This window comes from Thamnophis sirtalis, unplaced genomic scaffold (assembly GCF_051295495.1).
Source record: "Thamnophis sirtalis isolate CommonGarterSnake01/CBP01778 unplaced genomic scaffold, rThaSir2_p1.2 scaffold_4, whole genome shotgun sequence".
Taxonomy (NCBI): Eukaryota; Metazoa; Chordata; class Lepidosauria; order Squamata; family Natricidae; genus Thamnophis; species Thamnophis sirtalis.
Genome location: NW_028261384.1, coordinates 75,535,683 through 75,563,373, shown reverse-complemented (window position 1 = coordinate 75,563,373; position 27,691 = coordinate 75,535,683). Strand labels below are relative to the sequence as shown.

At 40.5% G+C, this 27,691-nt stretch overlaps 1 protein-coding gene across 8 annotated transcripts in view; it reads left to right on the top strand.

Annotated features, from left to right (window-relative positions):
- TPK1 (thiamin pyrophosphokinase 1) overlaps nucleotides 1-27,691 on the top strand; it is a 348,263-nt gene that overhangs the window by 3,927 nt on the left and 316,645 nt on the right. For all 8 annotated transcript variants that reach the window (XR_015696394.1, XM_087713141.1, XM_087713144.1 and 5 more), the window contains one exon: nucleotides 7,198-7,266. Coding sequence is in view for 7 of the 8 variants with exons in the window: in XM_087713141.1 (XP_087569267.1) it covers nucleotides 7,198-7,266 (69 nt within the window). In the remaining variant the exon portion in view is untranslated. The remainder of the gene's footprint in view (nucleotides 1-7,197; nucleotides 7,267-27,691) is intronic.

The window sequence follows — 27,691 nt, the reverse complement described above, 5'->3', positions numbered from 1 at the left end:
AAATAAAAGTGGGAAATTATGTAGCCTCATCTTAAGAGTGGTTACTAGGGAGTTCACATGTTTCTAGGGCTTATGTCTAAAATAAATGAATATCAACTATAAAATGCTGAATTGTAATACTGTACAATAATGCTTTATTTGCTAAGGTTTTACCTGTATAGTTTTGAGCAGGACTGGCTCTCTAGTAAACATGCTAGAAATAATTCTCCTTGTCTTCTGTGGGGTTTATAGGGGTGTGCTTTAGATTATAGTCTGATAACCAAAGCCTAGCCCTAAGTATATGTTTGATTACTTCTGCATCCCTGTTTTTTAATAAAACTTTGCTTCCTAGAGAGTGAGTAAGGTGTTTGCAGGATGGAGAGAAAGGATGAAAGCAGTACTGTGCCGCTCTGATGCAGGCTCCTCGATTTTTGTACATGCATTGTGTCAACAATGCAGCTCTGGAAAGGGAAAACACTGGCCTACCCTTATTAGACCATTGTTTTTGGCATTTTAATTAAAATTGGTGCTTGCAAATATTTGAAAAAGAAGCAAACTAGGCAATCTGTATCAGTGTGTGGTTCATTTATGAGGAAGAATCACACAAAAAAGAATGGCTGTTTTTATGAAGAACTGTATGTACTCATCTCTGACTTGAAACAAAATAGAATTTTAATAAAACCCTTTTATTGCAAGGAACATACCATTACTCCCTAAAATACAGATAGATTCAACTTCTACAAAGAAACCAACTTCCTTGCATGCTCTTTACTCAGTAGCATTATTTATTCATGCAACTTTCAACATGATTCAATTAGTCTTTTAAACTTTTTGATTCTATGTCTGCTTTCTGTAACTCATATAACAGCATCTGAGGAAGCATTGCTTCTTTTAGAAGAATCCTACAACTGCAAAATAGATGTTGTACTTAGAATTCTTTAAGTTCTGATGAAGCCCAATGCCAGATAATCTATATTCTACTAAAACTCTTGTATCTGATTGTTTGTAAATTCAATTAGGCAAAACAGTGCATAATAGGGCAATAATTTTTGAATCAACTTATCTGAAATGGGCTATCTGGGACCATAATTCCTATATGATTGAAATTTGAAAAAGCTGTGGTTACTTCAGCATCACTGCACATTCTGACTGCACATATCCTAGATACCTGTAGTTGTGTGGCAAAAGGGAAAAGAGGAGAGATGTATCCCCATCTTCTTTCCTGCCTTCCAGTGAGTTGGCTGGGGCAAGGCCTTATGACCTTATGATGGTAGGATGGCTGGGGACTACTAGATGTCAACCCTTTTCTGGAATGGGGAGTGAGGGCATAGTTTTCTGTATAGTTCCTCACTTCCTAATTCCCCCCCTCTCCAGAAAAATAGCAGACTGTGGATTAGCTGAAGAGGAAGAGTGATTTCTGATGCTCCCTGTCAGCTTCTGATATAGTTAGTGAGGAAGTTGGCAGGTAATCATAAGTCAGTACCGATCACATTGCTTTTTTGTCTGCCCATAATCATTCTGTTTCGCTGTTTAGATAAGAAAACATCTGTAAAAGAATGGATTAATAAGTCATTTAGAGGAGGACACCCTAATTGGGAATAACATTTTGAGATCCAATTTACCATTTACCATTATCAATTTACCATTATCATGATTCTCTGTATCTCTTTCTTGACAGACTACTTTGGCATATCTTCATTTGTGTTTACTTCAGGTCCAATTTACTGCAATCATTCATTATTATGTCTCCTAGATTCTATGCATTATTTCATGAACTTTAAAATGAATATTTTGTTGTTATTCAATATTTAAGGACATGACTTTTCTCAGTACCATCATATATTAGTGATCATGTTCTTCTATTGTGGTACCTCCTACATTGCTGATTTCTGGAATCGCTTCCAGAAAAGTTGAATTATAAAACACTATTGCAGCATTTAAAGCTATACCAAGTATATCATATCTTATCCACAGACATATTTTTTTTTATCCAGTGATGTGTAATACTAGAGTTGAATCCAGTGGGGAAATTCATTTTTTTTACAACTGGTTCTGTGGGCGTGGTTTGGTGGGGATGACAGGGGAAGGATGCTGCAAAATCTCCATTCCCACCCCATTCTGGGGCCAGCCAGAGGTGATATTTGCTGGTTCTCTGAACCAGTCAAATATTCCACTACTGGTTCTTGAAAACCTGTCAGAACCAGTTGCTGAATTTCACCCCTGGTCTAATCCTAATCTGCATCACACATGCTATTTAACTATAGCCCAGCAACAACAGACAGCCAGTCAAACAGTCTGAAATCAGACCATAATTCAGAAATATCTGAACAAACAACATTCAAACTACTTTGCATCTCATCAAAAGGTATTTAAAGATCTGTGTTTTGACAGACAAGCAAAACTCAAAACACGCTGACAATGTCTCCTCGAATGATGATGAAACCAAATTGTCTCCTCGAATGATTTGCAACCAAATTGCCAGGCTCAGAAGTCAAACCAACAAGCTACTAATATTCAAATACATTTCACATCCTTCAGAGTGTAATTACTACTTATCTCAAAGAGTAATGGCTGCTCTTAATGCTGCAGTTAGCTTTCTAGCTTTTTGGTGTGACTGGACAGTGACCATTTCCTTCTTTCAACAAGATGCCCTGGATCTGTTTAGAACATCATCACTGCCAGTGAAGGATTCTGCTTCATTTTGACATATTTATTACCTTTAAGATCAGTTTGGATTAACCTCTTACCCTGAAAAAAGAGGAAGTGTATTGTGAGGAATGGATTTCCCATACCAACTAATTTAAAATAGTGTCTAAAATCAAGAGGGTTAGTATTTTGACCCTTCAAAAATGTGGAACCTCTAAGAGAGGTTCTAAGACAAGATTTAAAATATTTCTGACAAAGATGATTTACAGAGTGGTGACAAATGGTGGAAAAATTATAAAACAACTTCAAATGAAAGCCAGCATTTGGATATATTTAGAAGATAGTTCCCAAATATATCATTGCCATGCAATGGGTCTTAAGCATTTCCTTTGATTAGTTTGCTGCTTGCAATGCTCTGTTTTAAATCTTCTAAATTTGGCTTAGTAAAATTATTGGAAAGTATTCACTTTCTAGGCTGCTGATTGTCATTTGGAATGAACTTAAATCAGTCATGTTTTTGATGCAGTGATGATATATACTATAGGACTTATACTTGTCCCTTAGTAGGTATTAGTTGTATCTATGATTATTGTTCTTTTCTTTACCAAAGTTTTTTGTAGGAATACTATGTCCTATCTATGTTAAAAAAATTATGAAATCAGAATCAATTATTAGGCCAAAGTGATGTTGCAAGACACAAGGGAAAGAAGATACTGTGGGGCTTAATGTCATTCTGACTGCTATGAGAAAGCCTCAATGGCTGGGACCTTTTCTTGGATGATCCAGAATTTCTGCTAAATATTATTATTCATGATGATCCATTTGTTGTCTAAGGTATTATATGCATAGGTAAGTAGGTTTCTGGAGGTTCTGATACATTTATCAGTAGATGACATTCTTGATCTTGCGTTAGTTGCTACAATATCAGATGGAACTATGGATTGAAGTCCTTGGATACAGGATGTGGGGATGTGATATAATGGGCTTTTTAAGTGGGGGAAGTGATGTGCCAGTGCCTGGAGGCTGTCAGGGTCTGGATGGGAGCGAATAAGCTTGCACTCAATCCAGACAAGACCGAGTGGGTATTGATATTGCCTCCCAAGGATAGTCCAGATATTCCATCCCTTAGCCTGGGGGATGAAATTGTACACCCCTCAGAGAGGGTCCGCAACTTAGGTGTCCTCCTGGATTCGCAGCTGACGTTAGAACATTATCTGTCGGCTGTGACCAGGGGGGCTTTTGCCCAGGTTCGCCTGGTGCACCAGTTGCGGCCCTACCTGGACCGGGAGGCACTTCGAATGCTCACACATGCCCTCATCACCTCAAGGCTTGATTACTGTAATGCGCTCTACATGGGGCTGTCCCTGAAAAGTGTTCAAAGACTACAGTTGGTCCAGAATGCAGCCGCGCGAGCGATATTGGGTGTACCTAGATACACCCATGTCACACCTATCCTCCGCGAGCTGCACTGGCTTCCTATCGGTCTCCGAACGCACTTCAAGGTGCTGGTCATCACCTTTAAAGCCCTACATGGCATAGGACCTGGATATCTGCGAGACCGCCTCCTGCCACATACCTCCCAACGGCTGATAAGATCTCACAGGTTGGGCCTTCTCCGGGTGCCGTCGACTGGACAATGCCGGCTGGCGACCCCTCGGGGGAGAGCCTTCTCTGTAGCTGCTCCGGCCCTGTGGAACGATCTACCCGCAGAGATCCGGACCCTTCCCACTCTCTCGGCCTTCCGAAAAGCCACGAAAACCTGGCTATTCCGGCAGACCTGGAGCTGTTGACCTCATGAATGAGGTCCGGCCCACAAAGATTGAATGTATGGTGCGTTGCTTTTAAATTTGTTTTCCCCTCTCCCTATTTTTAACTTTTTATCTTTTTAGTCTTGTTTTTGTAAGCCGCCCAGAGTCCTACGGGATTGGGCGGCATATAAATTTATTAAATTACAATTACAATTACAATTAATTCTGCTTAGCTGAATTGTCAAGTAAATTAAGATGAATCAGATCATTGGATAAGAATGATAGCTTATTGAGGAGTCAATTTGGTTTTAAGTAGTTAGACTTGCATGTTTGCTGTGACATTTCATATTTTCCTGACTTTGTAGAATTGTCAATTTACAGGGGTATGAAGGTATATGGCAATTCTTAATATGGCAGCCATCAGATAGGAAGTCCAGATACACCAGCTCAATCATGGTTTAGGGATTGTTTAAGTTCATTATGTCCTTTCAATATTTCTTCCTATTCCCAGTTTGGTAGAATTGCAAAAGAAGTAATTAAGTCTGGTCCTAAGATTTCAAGAGTTAATTAAGCCTGGTTCTAAGATTACAACCCTGATTTCATGTTATTTCTGTGTTTTTTTGTAAGTTGTCTTATCAAGCACCATGATCGAGTTATTTTGTCATCATTTGACAAAATGCCCATAATAAGAGGCAGCATAAATCCAACCTGATAATTTCTGAGAAATTGACTCCTTTTCTCATCATGAAACACTTCCAATTGATGTATTTGGGAAGAGCTCTGGAAATATTTCATTTTGGAGGACATTTAAAGGATTGCGAGGTGATCAACATAATTATTTTGTAATCTGCCATGCTTGGAAGTCATTCAATAGCATGCACATTGAGCATATGATGTTGGCACTGAAGAATATGACTAAGAGAGTGAACAACAGCTTTTCTGGTAACCAGTGTGATCAGTAAGGCAGCCTCATTTGTTTGAAGTATGCAGCTATTCCTATATGATTTTGATCCTTTGGAGGCAGGGGTGGGGGGGTTCATCATGCCACAGATTGATAATTCTCCATACTGTTACTGTTTTGAAGATGTCATCTGTAGACTGCTCCTTCCTTTGCACGAACAATTCAGATGCTATTGTTAAAAGATCCACACTTTCATGTATGGATAGAAATTCAAAAATTACTGTTTGTGCAGTCAGTAAGCATTGCCTGGCAGCAAGATTTGTGCATTTTGTGTTTCTGCTTGCCCCTCAAAGAAGAAAGATTTATTGAAGAGGTAGCAGTTATTTCAATCCCAGCAGCATAAGAAGCTAAATGGTGCAGGGAATCATGGTGCTGTGACTCCTCATGCAGAGAAAAGGAAAACTTCAGTAATTGGTGTTTCCCAAGTTGAGGATCATATCTATTTGTGGTATAGATAGAGTAAGTAGAGTAGGAGGATTTTTTTAATCAGTTTTACTTACAGATTTCTCATTTACTTCTCCACTCCAGCTGTCTTAGAGTCTTTCAATAATAAACGTGTGTCAATTTTTATCTGCTTGGCTGATGTAGGTATTGGTTGGAGTCCAAGACAGATACCATAATTATTTTTCCTTTTGTCAATATTATGCAAACTAATGATAGGACTTTCTCCTTCTTCTTTAGCTTCCTTCTTGGTTTTCTTAAAATCCTTAAATTCTTTGGAAAATTTAAAACTTTTATAGGTGTTAAGTATTAAATGTTTTAAAGAGGCAATTATACTATCCATTTGATTTAATGGTTAACGTCCCAGGCCAGAAACCAAGAGATTGTGAATTCTAATTCTGACTGAAATATAAAAGCCAGTGAGTGACTTTGGGCTAGTTACTCTAAGCTTAACTCATCTAGTTGTGGGAAAATAAGAAAAAGGATGAAAATTAGATATGTCGCTATCTTGCGTTATGTATAAAAATAATAAAGGCGGAATAAAATAAATCTTTAAAAAAGGAACAAGAGGCAGTGAGCAAATAAACTTTCATGTTAACTGAATATCACCTTGCTGCTCTCTTCTCCGTTCCCCTCTCCCCATTTTTTGAGCCAAGGTGGCGCAGTGGTTAAATGCAGCACTGCAGGCTACTGCTAGATCAGCAGGTCAGCGGTTCAAATCTCACCGGCTCAGGGTTGACTCAGCCTTCCATCCTTCCGAGGTGGGTAAAATGAGGACCCAGATTGTTGGGGGCAATATGCTGACTCTCTGTAAACCGCTTAGAGAGGCCTGAAAGGCCTATGAAGCGGTATATAAGTCTACTGCTATTGCTATTGCTATTTTTTTTTGCTTGATATGCACACGTTCTTATTGCCAGCCTCCTTTATTTGATTCTCCTAGAGTTTTGGTTATTGAACTATATTTATTCTTTCTACACTACTCATAATTATAAAGAATGAGAAAGGTGGATCTATACATTTTAAATAAATACATTATTTAGTTTTGACTTCAGGGAACAACTTCTACAACAATCAATATTTGCCAGTTAAAAATTGAAGTCAAATTTGGGTCCTTTATGTTACAATTTTCCTGCTTATCTAGAACACAAGATTTACAAAGCTGTTGAATTGTAAATTGTACTATCTATCCATCCATTTGATGTCTAACATACTTGCACATTAATCTCAATTTGGAATATGCTTTCTGCTACCTGCTGTATGTAACAGTCTGTGGTTTTCTAGAAAAAGATTTTTTTTGTGGCTATCTCAGAACTAATCTTTTATACAAATATTATGCTCTGGGCATGATTTAAATATAGTTAAATGTTGCATTAATAACTAGGTTTAATGAATTTTAACTTATTTATTTTGATTTCATTTTAGTTTTAAAAGCCCAACAGCAATCTGCTATGGAACGGATGTGTACTCCATTGGAATGTCTACTTCCCACTGGTATAGTACCTACTCCTTACTTATTTAGTTATTCATGTATATATACATATTCTGTGTATAGTATTTTAGAATTTAGTGTAATGTTTTGATTGCTAGTGGTATGATTTTACACTATTTTAAAACAAGATAATGCATCACTGAGTCATACTTTAGTAGAGTAAGGTAGAGTAGAGTAGAGTATGGCTACAAACTATATCGTGATCATTTCAGAAGGATAAATAGGCACTAAATTTTAACTTGGAAAATCTACATTTGTCTTAATGATGTATAAGCAAGAATGCTACCATTGTACCAACTGCTGCATTTCTTCCCAACTCTCCTTGCTGGGCTGCTTGACTCATACTTTGGGTGAGAGTAAGAGACTACCGACAGCCTGCTTCCCCTCCTTTCTCATGCTGCACCAAAGAGAGTTGCCTTCTTGCACTTTTATGTCTGGCCAGACTGAGGCAATTTCAGCATCTTGACACTCCTCTAATTGCCCTGCTCCACCCCTCTCAAAGCAAGTGACAGCCGCATAGGCAAAACTACTAAACAGGTAACCAAGCTAAGTGCCAAAAGAATTCATCCCATTACCGGGAGTCCAGGTGTCTCTTCCTAAAAGCATGGGACTTCTTGCGACCAGAAATGCTGACTTGAAATTGGGTCTGCTTCAGCCTCCTAACTTGGGTCTTTGGGCGAAGGCTGGAGGGAAGTGCCTCTGGTGGTGAAGAGCCGAAGGGCTTAATTCCAGTGGGACTGCATAATGGCTTTGAACTGGCTGAGCATCTCATCCCTGCTAGGCCTCCAGGCGCCAGGACCTGGCCGTGCATTCCTGCAGGTCATCCCTTTGCTTGGAAAGTCTATGCTTATAATAATCAGTGAGGTGTTTGTGCTGAGCCTCCTTTTCGGCTAGATCCAATTTGAATTGTGCCAGATGTTTGCCAAATCTTTCTCGTGATGGCTGCTTAGCTCCAACAACTGCTTTCTGTTGGGACCCTAAGAAGACTGGGCGGTGAGATGAGGAGTGGCTGGAGGAGAGGGGCAAGGAGAGACTGGGCGAGGCAAGATACCCCTCAACATGAGTGACGTCGAGTTGCCCACACCCACCCAGTTACATGCCCATCCAGCCATGCCCACCCAGCTGGTGATTACGGCAGCGAATCGGTTGTTAAAATTATTTGAAACCCACCACTGCATTCATCCATTGTGGAAATTAAGTAGACCTTCAAAGGATGGAACAGTGAGTCAATCTTGAGCCAATGAGAATCGAACTACTGAACAGCTGGCAGTCAGCAGAATTAGCCTGCAATACTGCATTGTATCCACTGTGCCAATAGCAGCTTATTTTCAGTTGCTTCTAGACTATGCTGTGACTCTAAAATTGAAGAATTACTTTGTGACTAAGCATAGGAAGTCCATTGAAATGATTGAATGACTCAGTCTATCAAAATTAAAGCTTTTATTTAAAACTCTTTTTATATAATTTTTTTATTAGTTTTATTACAAACAAACAAACAAACACACACACACAAACATCATCTGTCATTACATCTTGTAGAAAGCGTATCCATTGGTCACAAGTACATTTCGTGCGTTCTGTCCACAATCACATATATTCCATTCAGTCTAAATTGTACATGTTAAAAATTTACATATTTTACATACCACAATTTCATTTAGTTAAGATTTCAAAAACACAGCCACCTGCTGGCATTTTTTCCCCTTCCCCCAGTTGCAGTCAATATGCCATATCTCTATATCCTTATAACATATATAAAAAATAAAATAAAAAAGTCAATTAGTAGGACATCTTATATTTCCTTTCTCTAACATATCTTTGTTATTATTATAGTTAACTAAGGGTTATTTACATTTTTCTCTTCTCTTCTCTCCACAAATGCAAAAAGCAACAATCTCTAAACAACAATCTATTAATATGTGTTAACGAAATGACCATTTAAAATCTAAGACAATCTAAAGAAAAAAGAAAAAAATATTGACATTTCTAATTAATAATCACCAAAATATATGTTAACCTTCCCTTTTGTTTTTATAGTTGAAATACGGGGGGGGGGGGGACCAATTGTTTGCCATTTCCACTCCAAATTAAAATTTCTAATTGAAAATCTCCAAGATGTGCATTAACATTCCCTTTTATTATTGTAATTAGAGAAAGACAGAGAAGGAAAGAAAAAAAAACAGTTGTTTGCTATTTATGTCACATCACCTCTTATTCTAATCCAAATTATTTATAGCTTCATAACAAGGTCTAAAGCACAAATTTATAGGTTTTATCATTCCACCAGATCTCAGTTGCAATTTGTGGCCTGGTTATTTATCCTAATTAAGGTTATCCTTTCATTGTTAATATCATGATATATTACATGTTAGCGACTAAACATTCAATAATAATCTATAAGAGTCTACAAAATACTAAAATCCCTACTTATTAACCATCAAAAATTAACTAATTTTTATCATCAATTGGCATAATCAACCAGTGTCCTTCCAGTAGCAAAATAAATCTTTCTCGCCAGCAGCTGTGTCATCTCTCTTATTAGAATTTTTTCAGAATTTATCATTTCTCGCCGCACTCTGTAGCTTGAAGGATCTCTCATGTAATTTCGTCGCTCTTTTATTGTTATTAACGTAGGCTTAATTTTGGTTATCAAACTGGTTTCTGGATATATGTGTCTTCTTAGTTCCATCTTTTTCACTCTTTTTTTCCCTCCTGCATCTTGAAGTTGAAAGAAAGGCTCCAAGTTGTCAAAAACACTTTTCCAGCTTCCCTTCTTTTCACTTTCGCTTGTATTTAGTCCATTGATAGATTCATCTGACATCTTATCTTTATTTTCTATATTTTTATTATTATCTTTTTATTTTCTATATTTCCATTCTCTTCTTTAATCTCTGGGGCTCCAACCCCCTCCTATTTAACTGTAGCACCCCATAAACTGTCCCATTTCTTGTCAAATCTCTTAAGTCCTTCTGCAATATTTTGAAGTCCAGCCAGGATGTTTTGGATTATTACATTTTCTGTCTGAATTTCTGTCTGAATTTTGATCCATTTTTCAGAATGCACAGAAATATAAAGGAAAAGAAATAGGAAGAGGAATCTGCCACTCTAGCCTGTCAAAATTTTAGGAAATGTGTCTGTATTTATTTTGAATCTTAAACACCAGTCCTTTCAAGGTTTTTTTTAAAAAATAGGAGGGTTTTTATTCTTGCTTGTCTTTTTCCTTCTCTTGCCAAAATATTGCTTTTATTTAAAACTTTTAATTGCACTAATTTTTCTTCAGAATGGTTAGATTTCTTTTTTCCATTAAGTTCAATTGGAGTTAAATGAGTAGATACTTTGAGCTGACGATTCTAGTGTTTCAACTGAAAATCATTTAAAACAATTTGTTTTATTTTCCAAGTTGTTGGTCTATTGCTGCTATTTTATTTTGTAGAAGTGATAACACAATTATCTGTGTTTAATTCAGTTTAACACAAATTATTCAACTTCCTATGTTTTAGGTAACTGGAATATTTACAGTATTCATTGACCTCCCCTCCCCTCCCCTTCCCATGTTTCTCTCACAAACATATAATTTACTGCATTTGACACAATAAGATGACACTGCATTTAAGGAGGTCCCCATCCTCAAAGAATCAAAGAAACGTCATAAAAAATAAACTTAAAAATCTTGAACATTGCATGGCTGGTCTATCTTGTCAATTAAAGTTAATTCTTTAAAAAAAGAGCCTAGAGATCGTTTATTCTCTAACGAATGTGGCATGTGACAGTTTTGTGAATATGCATTTACATATAAGCGCTGGCCATAATCCAAAATGGTGTGTTCAATGCTAGAACTTAAATGAATATTAGCATATTTCATAGCTTTTTGATTAAAATTAACAGCACTCCATTTTTGAAATTATCCACCATATAAAATAGAGAAGAAAAAACTAAGCTCCTTTTCCTGTACGCTGCTTGGAGATCCAAGAATGGGTTAAATTCTGCCTGACTGCCCTGGACTGAATTGAAAGCTCTTTAGCCACGCCTCCTCTTCCGGCTCCTCAGATTTTTTTCAGTTCAGCCCAGCCCAAGGACATGTTTTAAGTGGTTCCAGACTATCAACAGATATTTAACCTTAACTTGGATTTTCCAACCAAATTCTTCTTCATCCTGCAAAGAAATAAGCCTTTCAGTTCTTGTATTTGAGTCTATTGCTGCTATTTGTTGCCGGCGCTTGTCCCAGGCTTCTCCCGGCGCGCACAATCCCTTTAAATTGCTGGGCAATGCGAGCCGGCTTGGGAGCCACCATGATCGCCCTTTATCTTCGCACAGCAGTCAGCGGTGAGAGGGCCCAGCTGCTTGCGATATACTTGAACATTTGGCAGTGGTGCGAGGACCCAGCCGTTCACGCCATCACTTTGTAGATTTGAATTTTGGCACCATTTTTCCAGCAGTTAGTCATTGCAGTGGCCATTTTGATTAAGGGAAAAACTTCTGGCAGCCATTTGGTTTGCAGTTTTGCCATGTTTTTCCTTTCCATTAGTGAGTCAACATTGGAGAGTGATGGCAGCGCAACTTGTTCTGTCCAGCAATCTGGCGGTCAGTCGCTCCCCACCCCACTGATTGTTAATTGATCAATAACAGCGAGGTGTTGGTCCTTGCCTTAGACCTCCCTTTAGCTGTTAACCCTGCAGGCGCTGGAAGGTTGGATCTCGCCCCAGAGGTTTCCTTGTGGCAGCACCAGCTTAATTACTCATTTTAGCCATCAATCTTCACGACTCTGAATCAGCAGCTGCAGCTACCCTCACATCCCCAACTGTGTTCCAGGTGGTGAGTGGTGCCCAGATTACCCTTACTCACAGCATAATGGCAGATAACACTAATCAAGAGGCAATGCAGCCAGGGCCCTCTAGCAGCAGGAGCCTTACCAGACAGGCTAGCAAAGCAGCTTCAGAGCTGCTCAGCAGACAGAGCCAGGTTGGGGAAAAGAAAGGAACAAAGCCTCAAGACCAAGTTGCCCCCAGGCGCCAAAAAAGCACCAGAGAAACAATCTGAACAAGCCCAGCAACAACCGGTGGCTAGTTCTCCAATTCCTGCAGTAGAATCCCCGGAGGCCCGAGGGCCAGGAATTTTCATCAGATGACTACTCTGAGTCAATTAACTCCCCTAAACCATCCATGGGAGATAATGCTGATTTATTTCATTGCTCATTAGAAGCAGAGGATTCTCCTCCAGTTTTATCACTAGCTCCACAACATCCTCTGCTCTGCTGGGCCACTAAGCATAGGCAGCCTATAGAAGACCAAGGGTCGGCCCTCTCCCCTGAAATGCAGGAAGTCATAGCCAAGGCTATATCCCAAGGCATTGCAGAGGGCCTCAAACAATGTGCCAAACGACCTCGCAGGTCCAGGTCTTCTTTCTCTGGGATTGTTCCTTCAGAGGCTCCCCAGGGATCTGCCTCTCTCCATTCCTCACTGGACAGCGAGGATTCGGCTGTAGATGAGGAGGTCCTTCCAGAGCAGGAGTTTTCCGGGGACGAGGGAGCCATCACGGATAAGCCAGCCTTTACTGGATTGTTTAAACATGCTTTGTTCAAATCTTGAGCAAAGCTAAAACAGCCACGTGTATGGTAGTAATGGCCTCAATAGACCCATCAGACCCTAGCAAAGGTCTTTTTGAGGAACCAGTTGTTCCCCAGGAGATTGTGCCAATTCCTAAGTTATTTTTGAATGAAGTACAGAGACAGTGAGTTCAACCGGGCAGTCTAGCCACGCCTAGTAGCAGTGATAAAAAGGTTTATATGGTGGATGTCTCCCTGGAGGATTTATTAAAATTACCTCAGGTGGATCCTCCAGTACAAGTCCTTACATCCTCCTCAGTCTTGACCTATTAGAGGACTTGAAAGCAGAGGACAAGAAATCAGAAAGGGCATGTCACAAGACCCATCAGGCGGCTGCCTGGGCCATTAAGACAGCCACCTCGGCATCTTTCATGTCCAACGCATCTCTTCTCTGGTTCAGACAGATATCTGCCAAGCTTCCGACAGGTGACACCAAACTGAGGCAGGAGTTCAATAAAGTCTTAGCGGCAGCAGAATACACTGCAGATGCCACCCTCAACTCCACTAAGTTCGCCTCCAGGGCCCTAGCCTCAAATGTCACCACCAGGTGGCTCTTGAGGCTTCGCCACTGAAACGCTGACCTGAGGTCCAAGTGGAAGTTGGCCTCTGCCACATTTAAAGGAGGGAAGCTTTTCGGGGAGTCCTTGGACCCTGTCCTAGTCGAAATCAAGGACAAAAAGAAAGTTATGCCGTCCGTCACCAAGAAAAAGAGCGCAAAGGCTCTGGTTATTTTAGAAAGCAGTCTTTTTGTTCCTCAGAACCATCCACTAGCACCAGTCAATAAGACCGTCAACCCTTTTGAGACAGGGCCAGACAGCAATCCTTCTCTAAGCGGCCCTTTTGTGGCGGATCAGGCTCTAGGCCTTTCCATCGCTATAAGTGACAGCCAATTGACGGCTCCTTTCAGAGGGCGCCTGCGCTTATTTTAGGACCAATGGGAGCAGACCATATCAGCCAGTGGGTACTTCAAACAATCCTCCTAGGTCTGACTCTAGAATTTATTTCCCCCGCCACTTCATTTGCTTCTCCACTCCCTTCTCCCCAGCCAAATGGTCCCTAATGGAGCAAGAGATTCAGCACCTTCGGGAGATTAGGGCAATAGAACCAGTACCAGCAGATCAAGAGGGGTCAGGTTTTTACTTGATCCTTTTCCTTGTCCCAAAGAACTCTGGAGAGTGGAAGGGAATATTAGACCTCAAAAGACTTGCTTAGTCGATCTTGAGCTGTATCAGGCCAGGGGATCTACTAACATCAATAGACGTCCTGTCTGCAAGGCTCACCGCAGGTTCCTGAGATTCTACTATGGAGAAACGCATTATCAATACCGAGCACTACCATTCGGCCTCTGGCCCCCAGGACCTTTACAAAACTTCTGCCAGCCGTGGTAGCATCCCTGAGGTCACATCCAGTGAGACTTCAAGCATACCTGGACAACATCGTCATATAATCGCCGTCCCACCAGCAACTGGTCTGAGACCTCCAGGTGACCATGAGAGCCCTGCAAGATCACGGGTTCTCCGTCAACATGGACAAAAGCCATCCCACTCCCACCACCAGGTTGCTGCATCTCGGTGCCATAATGGACACTGTAAGTTGCCAAGTCTTTCTGTCGCAAGAGCGAATCTCCAGCCTCAGACAACTGATCCTTCAGGTGAGAACCTCGTGGACCGCGCTCAGCGTCCTGCTGTTGAAACTGCTGGGCAAGATGATCTCTTGCCTATCGATAGTACCGTGGGTGAGACTACATTCACGACAATTGCAATGGTGCCTTCTACCCCACCAAAGGGCCAAGAAGAGCAACTCTCCTCCGATCCCGGTTCCTCTCAAAGTCCAGCAGTCCCTGAAGTGGTGGGATTCTCCTGCTCTGACTCTTCCGCAAACCGAATCGGTACAAGTCTCTGAGAATAGAGGGAGTCAACACCCTTCTTTGCCACTGGCCACCCGGCCTGCTCTACGCATTTCTACCATTGCCTCTACTTCCCAGCGTCATCCGCAAGACTCTCACAGAACAGACAGAGGTAATTCTCATAGCACCATTCTGGCCCAGATGGGCTTGGTTTGCCAACCTTGTGAGCCTCTCCATCAACAAGCCGTGGAGGATTCCTCCAGGTGAGGTCTCTCTCAGCCAGGGGGCTCTATCATATCCGGAGCCCCAATTGTTGCAGTTAGCCATCTGGCACTTGAAAGGGACCTCCTAGAGAGGGACAGGCTCTACTCCAAGGTCATCCAAACCATCCAGGCTGAACGACGACCATCGACTACCAGAATTTATGAGGCCACCTGGGCGGCATTCGCAAAATGATCCGTACCTAGGCAGATAAATTCAACTTCACCTCTATACCGCAAATTTTGGACTTTTTGCAAGATGGATTGGACCAGGGGTTGGCAGTAAACATGCTCTGTCATCAAGTGGCATCTACTGTCTTCGCTCCCAGCAACCATCTATCCCCAGCATGTCATTCCAAGGTTAACAGCTTCCTGAAGGGAGCCTCCAACTTGCGGCCCCTGGTCGTTCATTGATATCCGACCTGTGAGTTGAATGTGTTACTCTGGGCTCTAGTCGAGTCCATTTGAGCCCATTTGAACCTGTGATCTGAAGCACATAACTTTTAAGTATTCCTGACCGCGATCACCTCGGCCCGTAGGATTTCAGAGATGGCGCCGTGTCAGTCAGAGAGGACTTGTGTGTCATACATTCAGACAGTGTCGTTCTCCGCTTAGATCCTTCGTTTCTCCCAAAGGTCAACTCTTGGCTTCTTCGGAGCCAGGAAGTCATTCTTCTGGACTTTTGTCCTCACCCAAGACATCCTACAGAGCTCAGATGGCACAAACTTGGTGTGCGTCGAACCATTTGCAAATACATCAAGCGCACTGCGGTGTTAAGACGATCGGAATCACTTTTAGTTTCCTTTCAACCTGCTACCATGGGTTGCAAAGTCACCTCTGCCACCATCAGCCGATGGTTGCGTCCTTGCATCACCCTTGCCTACCAGTTCCAGTCTAAACAAGTACCACGCCGCATCACATCCCACTCTACAAGAAGCGCCACGTCCACAGCAGCCTGGGCAACCCAAGCGCTCATGGAAGAGATCTGCAGAGCGGCTATGTGGGCTTCACCATCCCAATTTGTTAGAGCCTACAAATTGGACAAGTTTGCATCAGTGGAAGCAGCGTTTGGGACATGGGTCCTTCAGGGTGTCCATGCCTCTGGAGAGACCACCGAAACATTCTTCCCGCCCTAGTGACATTTAGCTTGGGTATGTCCCATGCTTGGACTCTCCAAGCAGCGTACAGGAAAATGACCATTGGTTTACCTGAAGGGTCCTTTTCTGTATGCTACGAGGAGAGTCCAACCCCACCCTAGGGTCTTTCTCCCAGCTTCCATTTGTATCTGATTTGAACTTACATGATGTGGATTTGTAATTTTCGTTTCCGAATTTGACATGCAATCTATTTGACTTGACTAATGGAACTCAATGGAACCACCTTCGAAAAGTGCCTTCATTGACAAAATCTGAGGAGCCGGAAAAGGAGCCATGGCTAAAGAACTTTCAATTCAGTCCAGGACAGTCAGGCAGAATTTAACCCATGCTTAGACTCTCCTCACAGCATACAGAAAAGGACCCGTCAGGTAAGCCAGTGGTCATTCTTTTTACAAAAAATAACTGTGCTCTAGATACTTTTGCATTCAGTTTGTGAATCCAAGGCTCATTGAATTCAAGGATTCTTACATTGGAATAGGTATGCTTATGATTTCCACTCTGTTTCAGTTATTTTGCTAGTCTCTTGCTCTTTGCCAGGTTAGAGAATGTTTGCAGTGAAGAACTTATTCTGATTTTTGTTATCCGCATGGGCAGGCTTTCCATTGTAGATGCTTATCCATTGCAAGTGGAGAACGCCAGAGATGAAATATCTATTTTCCTTGAAGTAATTCTTCACTTTCTATATTACTGTATTTTCAGAGACTGTAGGATTTTCCTTCATTTAATCTACAGGAAAAATGTATCTTTCTGATAAATACAGTAACTAAATGCTAGAGACATTACTTTCAAGGATGAGAATGGAGAAGACTTTATCTATGTCTCTGTGGTTTAATTTATGATTCTCACTAAATAACAATCATCATTATCTAGATTCTGATGGCCAATAATGGATTAAACTTTAGATGAGCATTTTTTTGGCATACGCACTTGAAATGGCACAGAAAGGAAAACAATGGCATATTTGAAGAGCTTACTATGAAAAAAATGATCTTTGTCCTGAATTCTAAAGTGTTTTGCCTTAGAGATAAAAATTTTCAGATGTAGCATGTCTAAATATGTGTACGCACATATGCGCACACAAATAACTGTGTTTTTTGTGGTTTATTAATATTACCCAGCAACTCCCTTCACAGTCCAGCCACAAGCAGACTAATGCTAGTACACAGAGCAATGGCCAAGGAGTCTACAAGGCACTTGAGAGTTTCCCAATCAAAATAAACCCACCAGGCAAAATTAAATCCACAGTACAAGACTCCAGAGTTCATAAGGCATGATTCAAGTCAAGGCAGGGTGGCAATCCAAAGCAAGTCAAGAATCACAATAATAGAAAAGAAATAGCTAGGAAATAAACTTGTTGTTCCAAGCATCGCTTCCCTCTGACTGCTATGCTAAATTGCCAGCTTCTGGTGCAGCCCATCAAGAAGGGCAAGGGAAATCTCTTTTAACCTCCTCCTTTCCCTGTTGGCTCCCAGTCCTCTCAGTATTTTCATCTAAACACTGCTTTTGGTTCCCAGAGAGAGTGAGTAAATTCTTGCTATTTGATTCTTGATTTGATCTATTGGCTACTCTAAATCCTAAAACATTGAGCTGCTAGCTTTCAGGGACTGGGTCCTCTATCTTGCAGCAAGCTGAGGGAGAGCTAATTGGTGTTCTGCTCTCTCCTCATGAACTCCGAGAGCTCTGACTAGTCCCTGGAACCGTGGGGGTGTCAGGCTCCGTTGCAACAGTTCCGTGGGTAGGACTGCGAGCTAGAGGCACCGATTGGGCTGCGGGCGGCTTCAATTCAGGAAGCCGCGCTTGAGCACAGTGAGCCGCAGCTAGCTAATTCAAGCCGTGACCGGAGATAAAAACATTTTATTTTGGAAGCGCGCATGTGGTGGCGGCCATTTTTTCTAGCCCTGAGTCATCGGCTTGCATCGCGGTTGGGTCAAGCCAGTAAGCTTCAGCCTCTGCAGCCCGACAAATTCCCGCAAGGCCCTTGCACCGGCTGGTGACTTTGGGCAGACAAGAACTACCAGGACACATGAGTGGCGCTAATGGCAGATAGCAGGCTGGCCACTTCACAAGCCCAGGGGAGTGCCCTCAACGAGGCCCAGGAGAGAGAGATGGTGGGGACCAGAACCAGGGCAGCAGCAAAGTCCAAAGCAGCCCAGTGCCCCTCCAGGGCAACCCAGAGGGATGGAAGCCGGCGTCAGAAGTCCCTGGAGAAGAGGATTGCCAAGACAGAACACAAACCCAGGCCAATAAGCCCCCTTCTCCAATCAGATCCAGATATCCCTTAAGGTCTGGATCTCATCAATCGGCCTCTCCTCACAGGGGGTTTAGCCCTTCTTCCCCTTCTATCTCTCTCACTGGGGCACTCAGGCAATCCTGTCTGGAGATTTCCCCATCCCCTCCTGCCTCTCTTCCAGGGCCTAGGGAGGTGGTTAAGAACCCATTAGAGGGTTCATCTCGTGATTTCCTCCCTCCCTACAATCTAGCTCTGCAGTTTCCTCCTCCAGGACATTCTGAGGATGAGTTTGAGGATCTGGAGTTGCTCCCTGAGAGCATTAAGAGACTTATTTCCTCAGCCATTTCAAAAGGGGTTGCCACTGCAGTTTCCTTAAGGGAACAACAGTCTTCAAGGGAGCCTATGCCCCAGGTTTCCCATCAAGCCAGGAGCTCTTCTGAACCTAGACATCTAACTGCGAGACCCCCTTCTCCCTCAGTGGTTAATGAGGGCCCTGTGTTAGGGGATGACCCTCGCCAGGACATGGAGTTTTCAGAAGATGAAGAGACTGTCCTCCCGGATCCTCCGGCTTTTCCCAATCTCTTTGCCTCCCCCAATGTTTAAGACTTTGTTACACAAAGCTACGAAGACCACTAAGGTCGGGACAGGGGAGCCTGCCATTTTTCCACCCAGAGACCCTAACTTAGTCATGTTTTCCAATACAGTGACCTACAAGGAGGAGGAGCTCCTCCCCCTTTTTTATAGGTGATGTAGAATCAATGGGCTCAGCCTTCCACCTTTCCCTATCCCAGGAGCAACAACCGCTGCTTCTACAACATGGAGCAGGCCTTCTCCTAGGCACTTCAATTGCCTAATGTGGACACTCCAGTAGCCACCCTTGCCAATGCCTCTTCAGTAGTGTCAGGGGACGTGGCTGATAAGTTGAAACCAGAAGACAAGTGGGCGGAACTTAGGTTGCGTAAGAATTTCAACGCCTCCGCGTGGGCTATGAAATACACTGCAGCTGCCTCTTATTTCAACCGATCAGCGATCATGTGGCTTCGCCAGTTGCAGGATCGCATTCCTGTTCAGGATGAACGACTCTGCCAAGATATTACAAAGATAATTGCTGCCATGCAGTTTTCTGCGGATGCCACTCTAGATGCCATAAAATACTTGTCCCGAGCCCTAGCCACCTCGGTGATTTGTAGGTGGTTGTTATGGTTACGTAACTGGCAAATGGATAAAAAAGTCCAAGTGGAATTTGGCGGCTGCCCCATATACGGGCACCAATCGTTTTGGCGAATCCTTAGATCCGATTGTCAGAGAATAAGGACAAGAAGAAAGTCTTGCCGCTACTATGGTGGTGTAGGCCATGAGGGCTCCATTTGAAGACATTTGTCGGGCGGCCATTTGGTCATCCCCGATCCCATTCATTCGACACTATCGGTTGGATACCTTTGCATCGGCCGAGGCATCCTTTTGGCATAGGGTTCTACAGCAGGTAGTGACTGCCCCTCCCCCGGGTCTTAGTTTTCCCTCCCAGGGACTGAGCTTGGGTAACTCCCAAGAGTCACCCCTCCCTTGAGTCTACCAAAAAAAGAACATTGGTCCTTACCTGAACGTTTCTTTTTGGTAGATGAGAGGGAGGGGCAACATCCCACCCCAGTTAGACACATGTGATAGTCAGTGGGGGTGAGGGGCGGCAGGGTAGTTTTTCCTTGCTGTTGACTGTTTTTTCGGCAGCATGCGACTTCGAGGAACTGGGACCCAACAGGGAAAGGAAGAGGTTAAAAGAGATTTCCCTCAGTCTTTTGGACCAATCAGGCTATGAGAATATCCCAGGAGTCACCCCTCCCTCTCGTCTACTGAAAAGAAATGTTCAGGTAAGGACCAACATTCTTTCTCTGCCCTACTTGGATCAGGGGCAGAAGGCAGTTCTTCTACCTCATCACTGATGGCTGTAGCTTCATGCTTTCCCCACCTGAAGCCTCAGGTCTGTTGTGCTACAACTGTGCTTCAATCAAATCCCTCTCAGATAGCTGCTAGGAGCCACTGACCAGCTCCTCTCCTTATGTGCCTGATATTGCTTCATCCTGGGGATGCATAAGTGAGAGATATAACAACATGACTTTTGGCTTATTTCTTTCACCTTCAGACATACTTCATTCTGATTTCAAGATTATGAACAATTTCCAGCAAATTCAAAGCAAATGACTATTATTAATTTTGTTTTATTTTATTTTTTTCAAAAAAAACAAACACCCACACATATTAGGTTCGCCCACAAACCCTGTGTGATAGATTAAAATGAGAAAAGGTTATTAGCCTGTAATCACTCAAGTTAGTTTCATTGTTGATTGGGGATTCTAGATCTTAACCTTATATAGTAATTCAGCCTTAGTCCTTATCATGTGCATACTGGGTTTGTTGCTTGTATAGTATGAGATTTTGATGAAGATTGCTAAATTAATTTTAGAAGATACAAGGGTCTTTTCCCGTGTAAGATTGAGATTGTCTTGCAATGTTTTAGTGAGGTCCCATTCGCCATCTTCAGGCTGGTGTTTTAGTGAGGTCCCATTCGCTATCTTCAGGCTGGTGTTTTCGGCTTCATGCTTGTGCGAGTAAGGCATGGTCGGAGTGGTCATCTTTCTATGAATCTTGGTGTGTGTGTGTCTGTGTGTGTGGAGTGCTGCTTTTTGTTGCTGTAATTGGGTTGATTGGCTGTGTAGTTGCATCCTGATTGGTAGATGGAGTTGATGTTTGTAGATTGGTTGGCTGTTTCGTATCAACCTGTGTGGATGAGGTGTTGGCTGTGTGTCCGTTGTTCTTTAGTGTTGTAACGACCTGGGTGATGGGTGGGGTTTGTTTGTTGACTAGGGCTGGTTTCTAGATGTTCGGTAGGTTTATTCATGTTGTGGGGGTGTTTATTTTGATGGCTTCCATCAAACTCCAACTTCAAGTGGTGCTGCTGCTGCTCGTGCTAGTGGTGTTTGTGCTGGTGACTGTTGTGGATCAGCTGATTGCTCCTCTCGGTTTTATCGAGAAGAAAGTGGTCATACTCTGATGCCTCTTCTTCATCCTGTTAAATAATACTAACTGCAAAAGAAATAAAACAATATTGGACTCGATTGTGGTTGTAAGCTGAGGACTACAGGTAACAGAAGGGACCTCTGTTTTCACCCAGCAATGTACAGACTTTTCAGGAAGGATGTCTCCCAACAAACAGGAAAGATATAGTTTTTCATCTAAGAAGTTAGATCAAGAAGAATGAATGTCATAGGTAGATTCACAGAGCAATACAAATTTCTTTTTCTGAAATTTATTCCTCAGTTCAAAAAACAGGAATATATGAATTAGGCTCCGTATTTAGGTCAGTCCAAGTAGCTATTCAAGAGTTAGTGGTGTCATGGTTAGAAGGAATGGTAAAGCAAGATATGGATTTAAAACCAGAAATATTTTGGGGGGTATTTCAAAGGGAATACAATACATATTTAATTTTACAAATGTTAACAGTTTCTGGAATTTTGTTTGCACAACACTGGAAAAACAAAGATATGAAAATGAATAAATATTAGAATGTGCAGGAATAATAAATTGACAATTAAAATCAAGAAGGCTTCGAATACTTTTTCAATACAACATATCAGCACAAATACAACATATGTAACAAAAAGGCAACAGTAAAAATTTTGGGTTTCTGCCTGGATGGTCTCTTGTGACGAGCTGAAGGACAGAGAATGGAAGTAGTGATCTTCCTCCCATATTTGGGCATACCGGGGGTTGTAAAATCATATATATATATATATATATATATATATATATGATTATATTTGTTATATATAACAAATATAACAATATATGATATATATATGTTATATTTATGCTGATAAATAAATAAAGGGAGACTAGTATAGATCTATTTCAAGCTATTTAGCTCTCATCAGCTAGCCACACCCTTGTTGGGAATCGAACCTGTGCTCTATTGCCTCTCAGGCAGATGTGTTAACCATTGAGCTACACAGCTCGACTCCTTATCAGCCAGCCAGGGTGAGAGGTATATATTTAAAGTCACAACCCCTGGTATGCCCAAATATGGGAGGAAGGTCACACTTCCATATATATGTTTTTTATTTGTGCTGATAAATAAATAAAGGGAGACTAGTATAGATCTATTTCAAGCTGTTTAGCTCTCATCAGCTAGCCATACCCTTACTGGGATTTATCAGCACAAATAAAAAACACAAATATAACAAAGGCAACAGTAAAAATATTGGGTTTCTGTCGTGATGGACTCTTGTGACGAGCCGATTGACAGATGATGGAAGCAGTTAGCTTCCTCCCATAATTGGGATACATATACATATACATACACACACACATATATACATATATATATATACATACATATACATATATACATACATACATACATACATACACACACACACACACACACACACACACACACACATTGTTATTGTTATGGTATACAGTTTTTTATATATAATTTTATGACCAATTCTTAGTTGTGGAGCATTTATGGTCTCGTAGTGTGATGTTTAACATAGCAACATGAGTGAACTTCTGTGACATTTTAAAGATCACTGTAATATACTTAATCTTGTTCTGATGGATGTACAGTTCTGACAGATAAGTAGAGAGAGGAGACAGAGGGGAAGGGGAAAGTCAGACATATTCAAAATTCATTTGCAGTTATTGGATTGATGCTGGAGTCTAATTTGACATCTATTAAGTACATGATTTTGAGGAAAGAAAGATACTCTTAATTCACACTGCAGACTAAAATGTTGTGCATGCTTTTCTTATGTTTTTGTATTATCTCTTCCTTCTTCCCTCCCTCCCCCTGCAGTTTGAAAGTTCATTTTTGTCCAATATTTCTTTTAGGATTTTTTAAATTTATTCTCCAAGTTATCATATCTTTTATGTACCCCAGGTTGTTGAAAATCTATATTTCCAAATATCCCTCATTAGCCATTGCTGATTATACTGGGTAGATGAAAGAAATCAAGATTCTGAAATTCAAACACCAATGGAACTAATCAAGCTTCTTACTCTAGCACATTCTTCCATCTAAAATATAATTTGTTATATTTGCTTTGCAAGCAGTTTCTCCATTTTATGTTTTATTGTTTATATTGCATCTGGATTTGGACTCTGAATTTTCCTCAGATAGAATGTTTGAAACCAGCAGTATTTTTCCTAGTTGCCAAATATATGCTTTATATATGCATAGTAATCAATAGACAGTCTTTAATTAAGTGAATCGAACTTTGTTGGGTGGATGGTAACTACGCAAGTTTAATTCACCAAGATAACTTCAGCCATTACTTTAAGAGACTTTAACAGATAGTCAAGTGCCGTGATGGTGAACTTATGGGATGCATGCCACAGGTGGCATGCGGAGCCATTTGTTAGGACACACGAGGCATTGCCCTGTCAGCTGATTTCGGCCTTCATTTTTGGCCGTTTTTCACCCTCCACAATCTTCCCTGAAGCCTCTGGAGGGTGAAAAACAACCCAATGCGCAAACCGGAAGTCAATTTCAGGTTACAATCTTACGGGTAGTTACTCATTAAGGAAGTGACAATTTGCTGCAACATTTTATTTTAAGAAAGGTTCACATGACTTTTGTGTAAGAACTATGAAGTGCACTTGGTTTTTTTTGCTTTTGTTTTGCTTTCTTTTTAAATAACATACACATTGCTGTTCTCTATAAATACCTCATGCTCTTAAAAAGTTTAACCAGTTGTATATGAAATGTTATTTCATTTTTTTATATGAAACCCATTGGCTTAATTTTTCAGCAGGAGTTAATATTTGGTGTTTATGAAAATAAATATCTTAAAATGTCTCAATTTCAGTTTCTAACACATACACAGAAATAATCCACATAAAGGTAAGCTCTTTTGGGTCTTTGGTCATTTTTCAGAACGCAAAGGGGTCCTGAGACAAAAATGTTTGAGAACTGCTGACTTAGACATTCTAGGATACAAGTCAGAAGACTATTTTCTTTATTGTCTTCTTGAAAACATGAAGGGCAGACTTTAAATTTTATCATTATTGATTAAAAGATTGTGGCTGATAGATTTTGCACCTCTTTTCGGTGCAGCAATTTGGTTCCTGTTTAACTCTTTGCTTTTATTGCTCTTGAATTTGTTTTCATATTCATGTTTTATTTTTCATTTCACTTTTAATTAGTATCATTATATTTGATGGCAGAATGTTAAGTTTATCTTCATTGTTATTAGCCTAATTGTTTCTCTTGCCTTAAGTAATATCTCATTAACTTTATAAGCCATCTTTTCCACATCATCTACAGAATTAATTTCCTGTGCATAGACTGCAGTCAGTCTGCAGCATTTCCCCAAAAACTTTCTTAATTAGTATTTTTATTGCTATATATTTTTTCTTCTTGTTTTCTGTTTAGAACTAAGCTTCTGAGGAGATCTAATAAAATAAGCATTACTGGTTCATTGTCTCTTTTTTAACATGTCCAAAAATCAAATTATTAATACTACTATTACTATTATTTTTTCAGAAACACTAAACATTTTTAAAAGATATATAATAGCACTCTATTAAAATATTTTTATTATTTCACAAAAGAACAGGAAAATTCACAATGTCAAAATGAATTATTCTTCATAAGTAGTAAATAGATATGTTTACCTGAAATTTTCTTCAACTACACAGCAATAATTGCTTTCACTTCTTCCAGTTTAAGTTAAGGACACACATGAAAATGTCATTTCATAATCTTTACACTGTCAGAATTCACAGACTATTAGTGATGAACTCAAGAATGAAATTATATTAGCATTATATTACACAACTAAGGTATTGATAATGATGATGATAATAATAATAACCCATTGATAATCCAAACTGCTGACTTTGCAACAACAAAGTCAAAAATATTTCACATTTAATATGTGAATGCTCACTTGACTGAGTTTCATGTTTAATGAATAAAAGAAACAACAACAACAACAACAACAACAACAACAACAACAACAACAACAACAACAACTGGAAGGACATTTTTGATGCAAAAAGATAAAAAAAGAAGAAAGGACCCTGGAAACTATAGGTCAATCAACTGCTTGCCAACAACATACAAGCTCCTTACTGGCATCATTTCAAATCAAATTTACAAATATTTGAAAAGAAATGATTTTCTTCCTATAGAACAGAAAGGATGCTGCAAAAATTCAAGAGGAACAAAGGACCCACTTCTGATTGACAAGTTAATCCTAAAGAATTCAAAGAAAAGACGAACCAACCTGTTCATGGCTTGGATAGAATATAAGAAAACATTTAATTCAGTTCCCCACAACTGGATCAAGAAATGCCTGAAAATCTTTGGCATTAACAGCAACATATAAAAATTCATGGAAAATTCAATGAACTTCTGGAAAACAAAGCTTTTGGCTAATGGAAAAGAACTGGGTGAAGTTGAAATTGAACGAGGCATTTTCCAGGGTGATTCCCTTTCACTCCTACTTTTTATACTGTCAATGCTACCACTGACAACCATTTTGAAGAAAGTGAACTGTGGATACGAACTTGCAAAGAAAGGATTGAAAATTTCGCACTTGGTGTACATGGATGATTTGAAGCTGTTTGGTAAAACAAAAGCTGAACTGAATTCATTAATTGAAAGCACAAAAGAATTTAGCCAAGACATTGGCATGCAGTTTGGAATTGACAAATGTGCAACAATGGCAATCAAAGCAGGCAAGGTCATAGAAGATGATGGAATAGAACTTGAGAATGAAGAAATGGCAGTAAATCCAGAAAAAGGTTACAAGTACTTGGGGATTTTAGAGGCCTATGACTTAATGCATAATAAAGTCAAGGAATCAACTTCAGCCAAGTACATTCAATGAATCTGCAAGATATTAAAGTTCAAATTGAGTGGAGGAAACATAATAAAAGCAATAAATTCCTGGGCTATACTTGTGATTCGATACACTGCAGGAATAATTGACTGGACCGTGATGGAGTTGGGTAATTTGGACAGAAAAACAAGGAAGTTTATGACAGTGAATCATGCCTTGCACCCTAAAAATGATGTTGACTGATTATATCTACCAAGAGCAGAAGGTGGTCGAGGACTCCTACAAGTAAAGCAGACTGTGGAAGAAGAAAGACACAGCTTGAATGACTACATCCAGAAAAGTGAAGAACCAATGACTAAGAAAGTAAATAAAGGAGGCCTTTTGAAGACAACTAAGTTGAAAGCTGAATACAAGAAAGAAGTAATTGAGAAGTGAGCTGAAAATTGGGAAAGCAAAGCTATGCATGGCCAATACTTGAAAAGTATTGAAGGCAAAGCTGACCAAAAGCTAACTTAGAACTGATTAAAATCAGGAGTACTGAAAAAAGAAACAAGGCTTTATTTTGGCAGTTCAAGAACAAGCCTTAGCCACAAATTGCATGAAGGCAAAAATTCAGCCTGTTACCACCAACAGCAAATGTCGCCTATGTAATGAGAAAGATGAGACGGTCAACCATTTGATCAGTGGGTGAAGCAAAATTTCACAAACTGACTACCTACAATGCCATGACCGGGTTGCTAAAATCATTCATTGGAAATTGTGCCAGATGTTTGGATTTGAGTGCAGCAAAAACCACTGGGAACATCAGGTTGAGGTTCTAGAAATGAAAAAGTGAAGAACTTGTGGGATTTCAGAATTCAGACTGAAAGGCACTTGGCCTACAACACACCTGAGATAACAATAGTTGAAAAGGAAAAAGTTTGGTTCATTGATATTGCAATATCTGGTGATGCCTGAATTGAAGATAAGCAGCAAGAAAAAAATCACAAAGTACCATGACTTGCAAATTGAAGTTGAGCGACTGTGGGGAAAAAAACCCGTGTTGTCCCGATTTTAATTGGAGCCCTTGGAGCAATATCTAAAGGGTTACCTCACTATTTGGAAATTCTACATTTATTGGACTTGAACATTCTGATTCTACAAAAAAAACCACCCTACTTGGAACAGCTTATAGAAAGAAAGAAGGGAAAAAAATGGAGGGTTGAATCACTATCACAAAAATGAGTCATTTGGTTTAAATAATTTGGACAAAAAGGAGAAAGCAGAGAAGTGACAGATCCATTCAAACACACACTATAAATTTTTAAAAGATACTAGGAGGGTGAAACAGAAACCAAAATTTCAAGGAGAATTGCTTTGTTGAGTTACTTCTAACTAATATATTTTAAGCAACCCCAATTAATGAGAAATTGAGTGTAACAAGGGAGAAAAACTTCAAGAAGAAAGCACTGTTTTCTCACTGATAATCTAATCTTGTCTGTGCGGCGA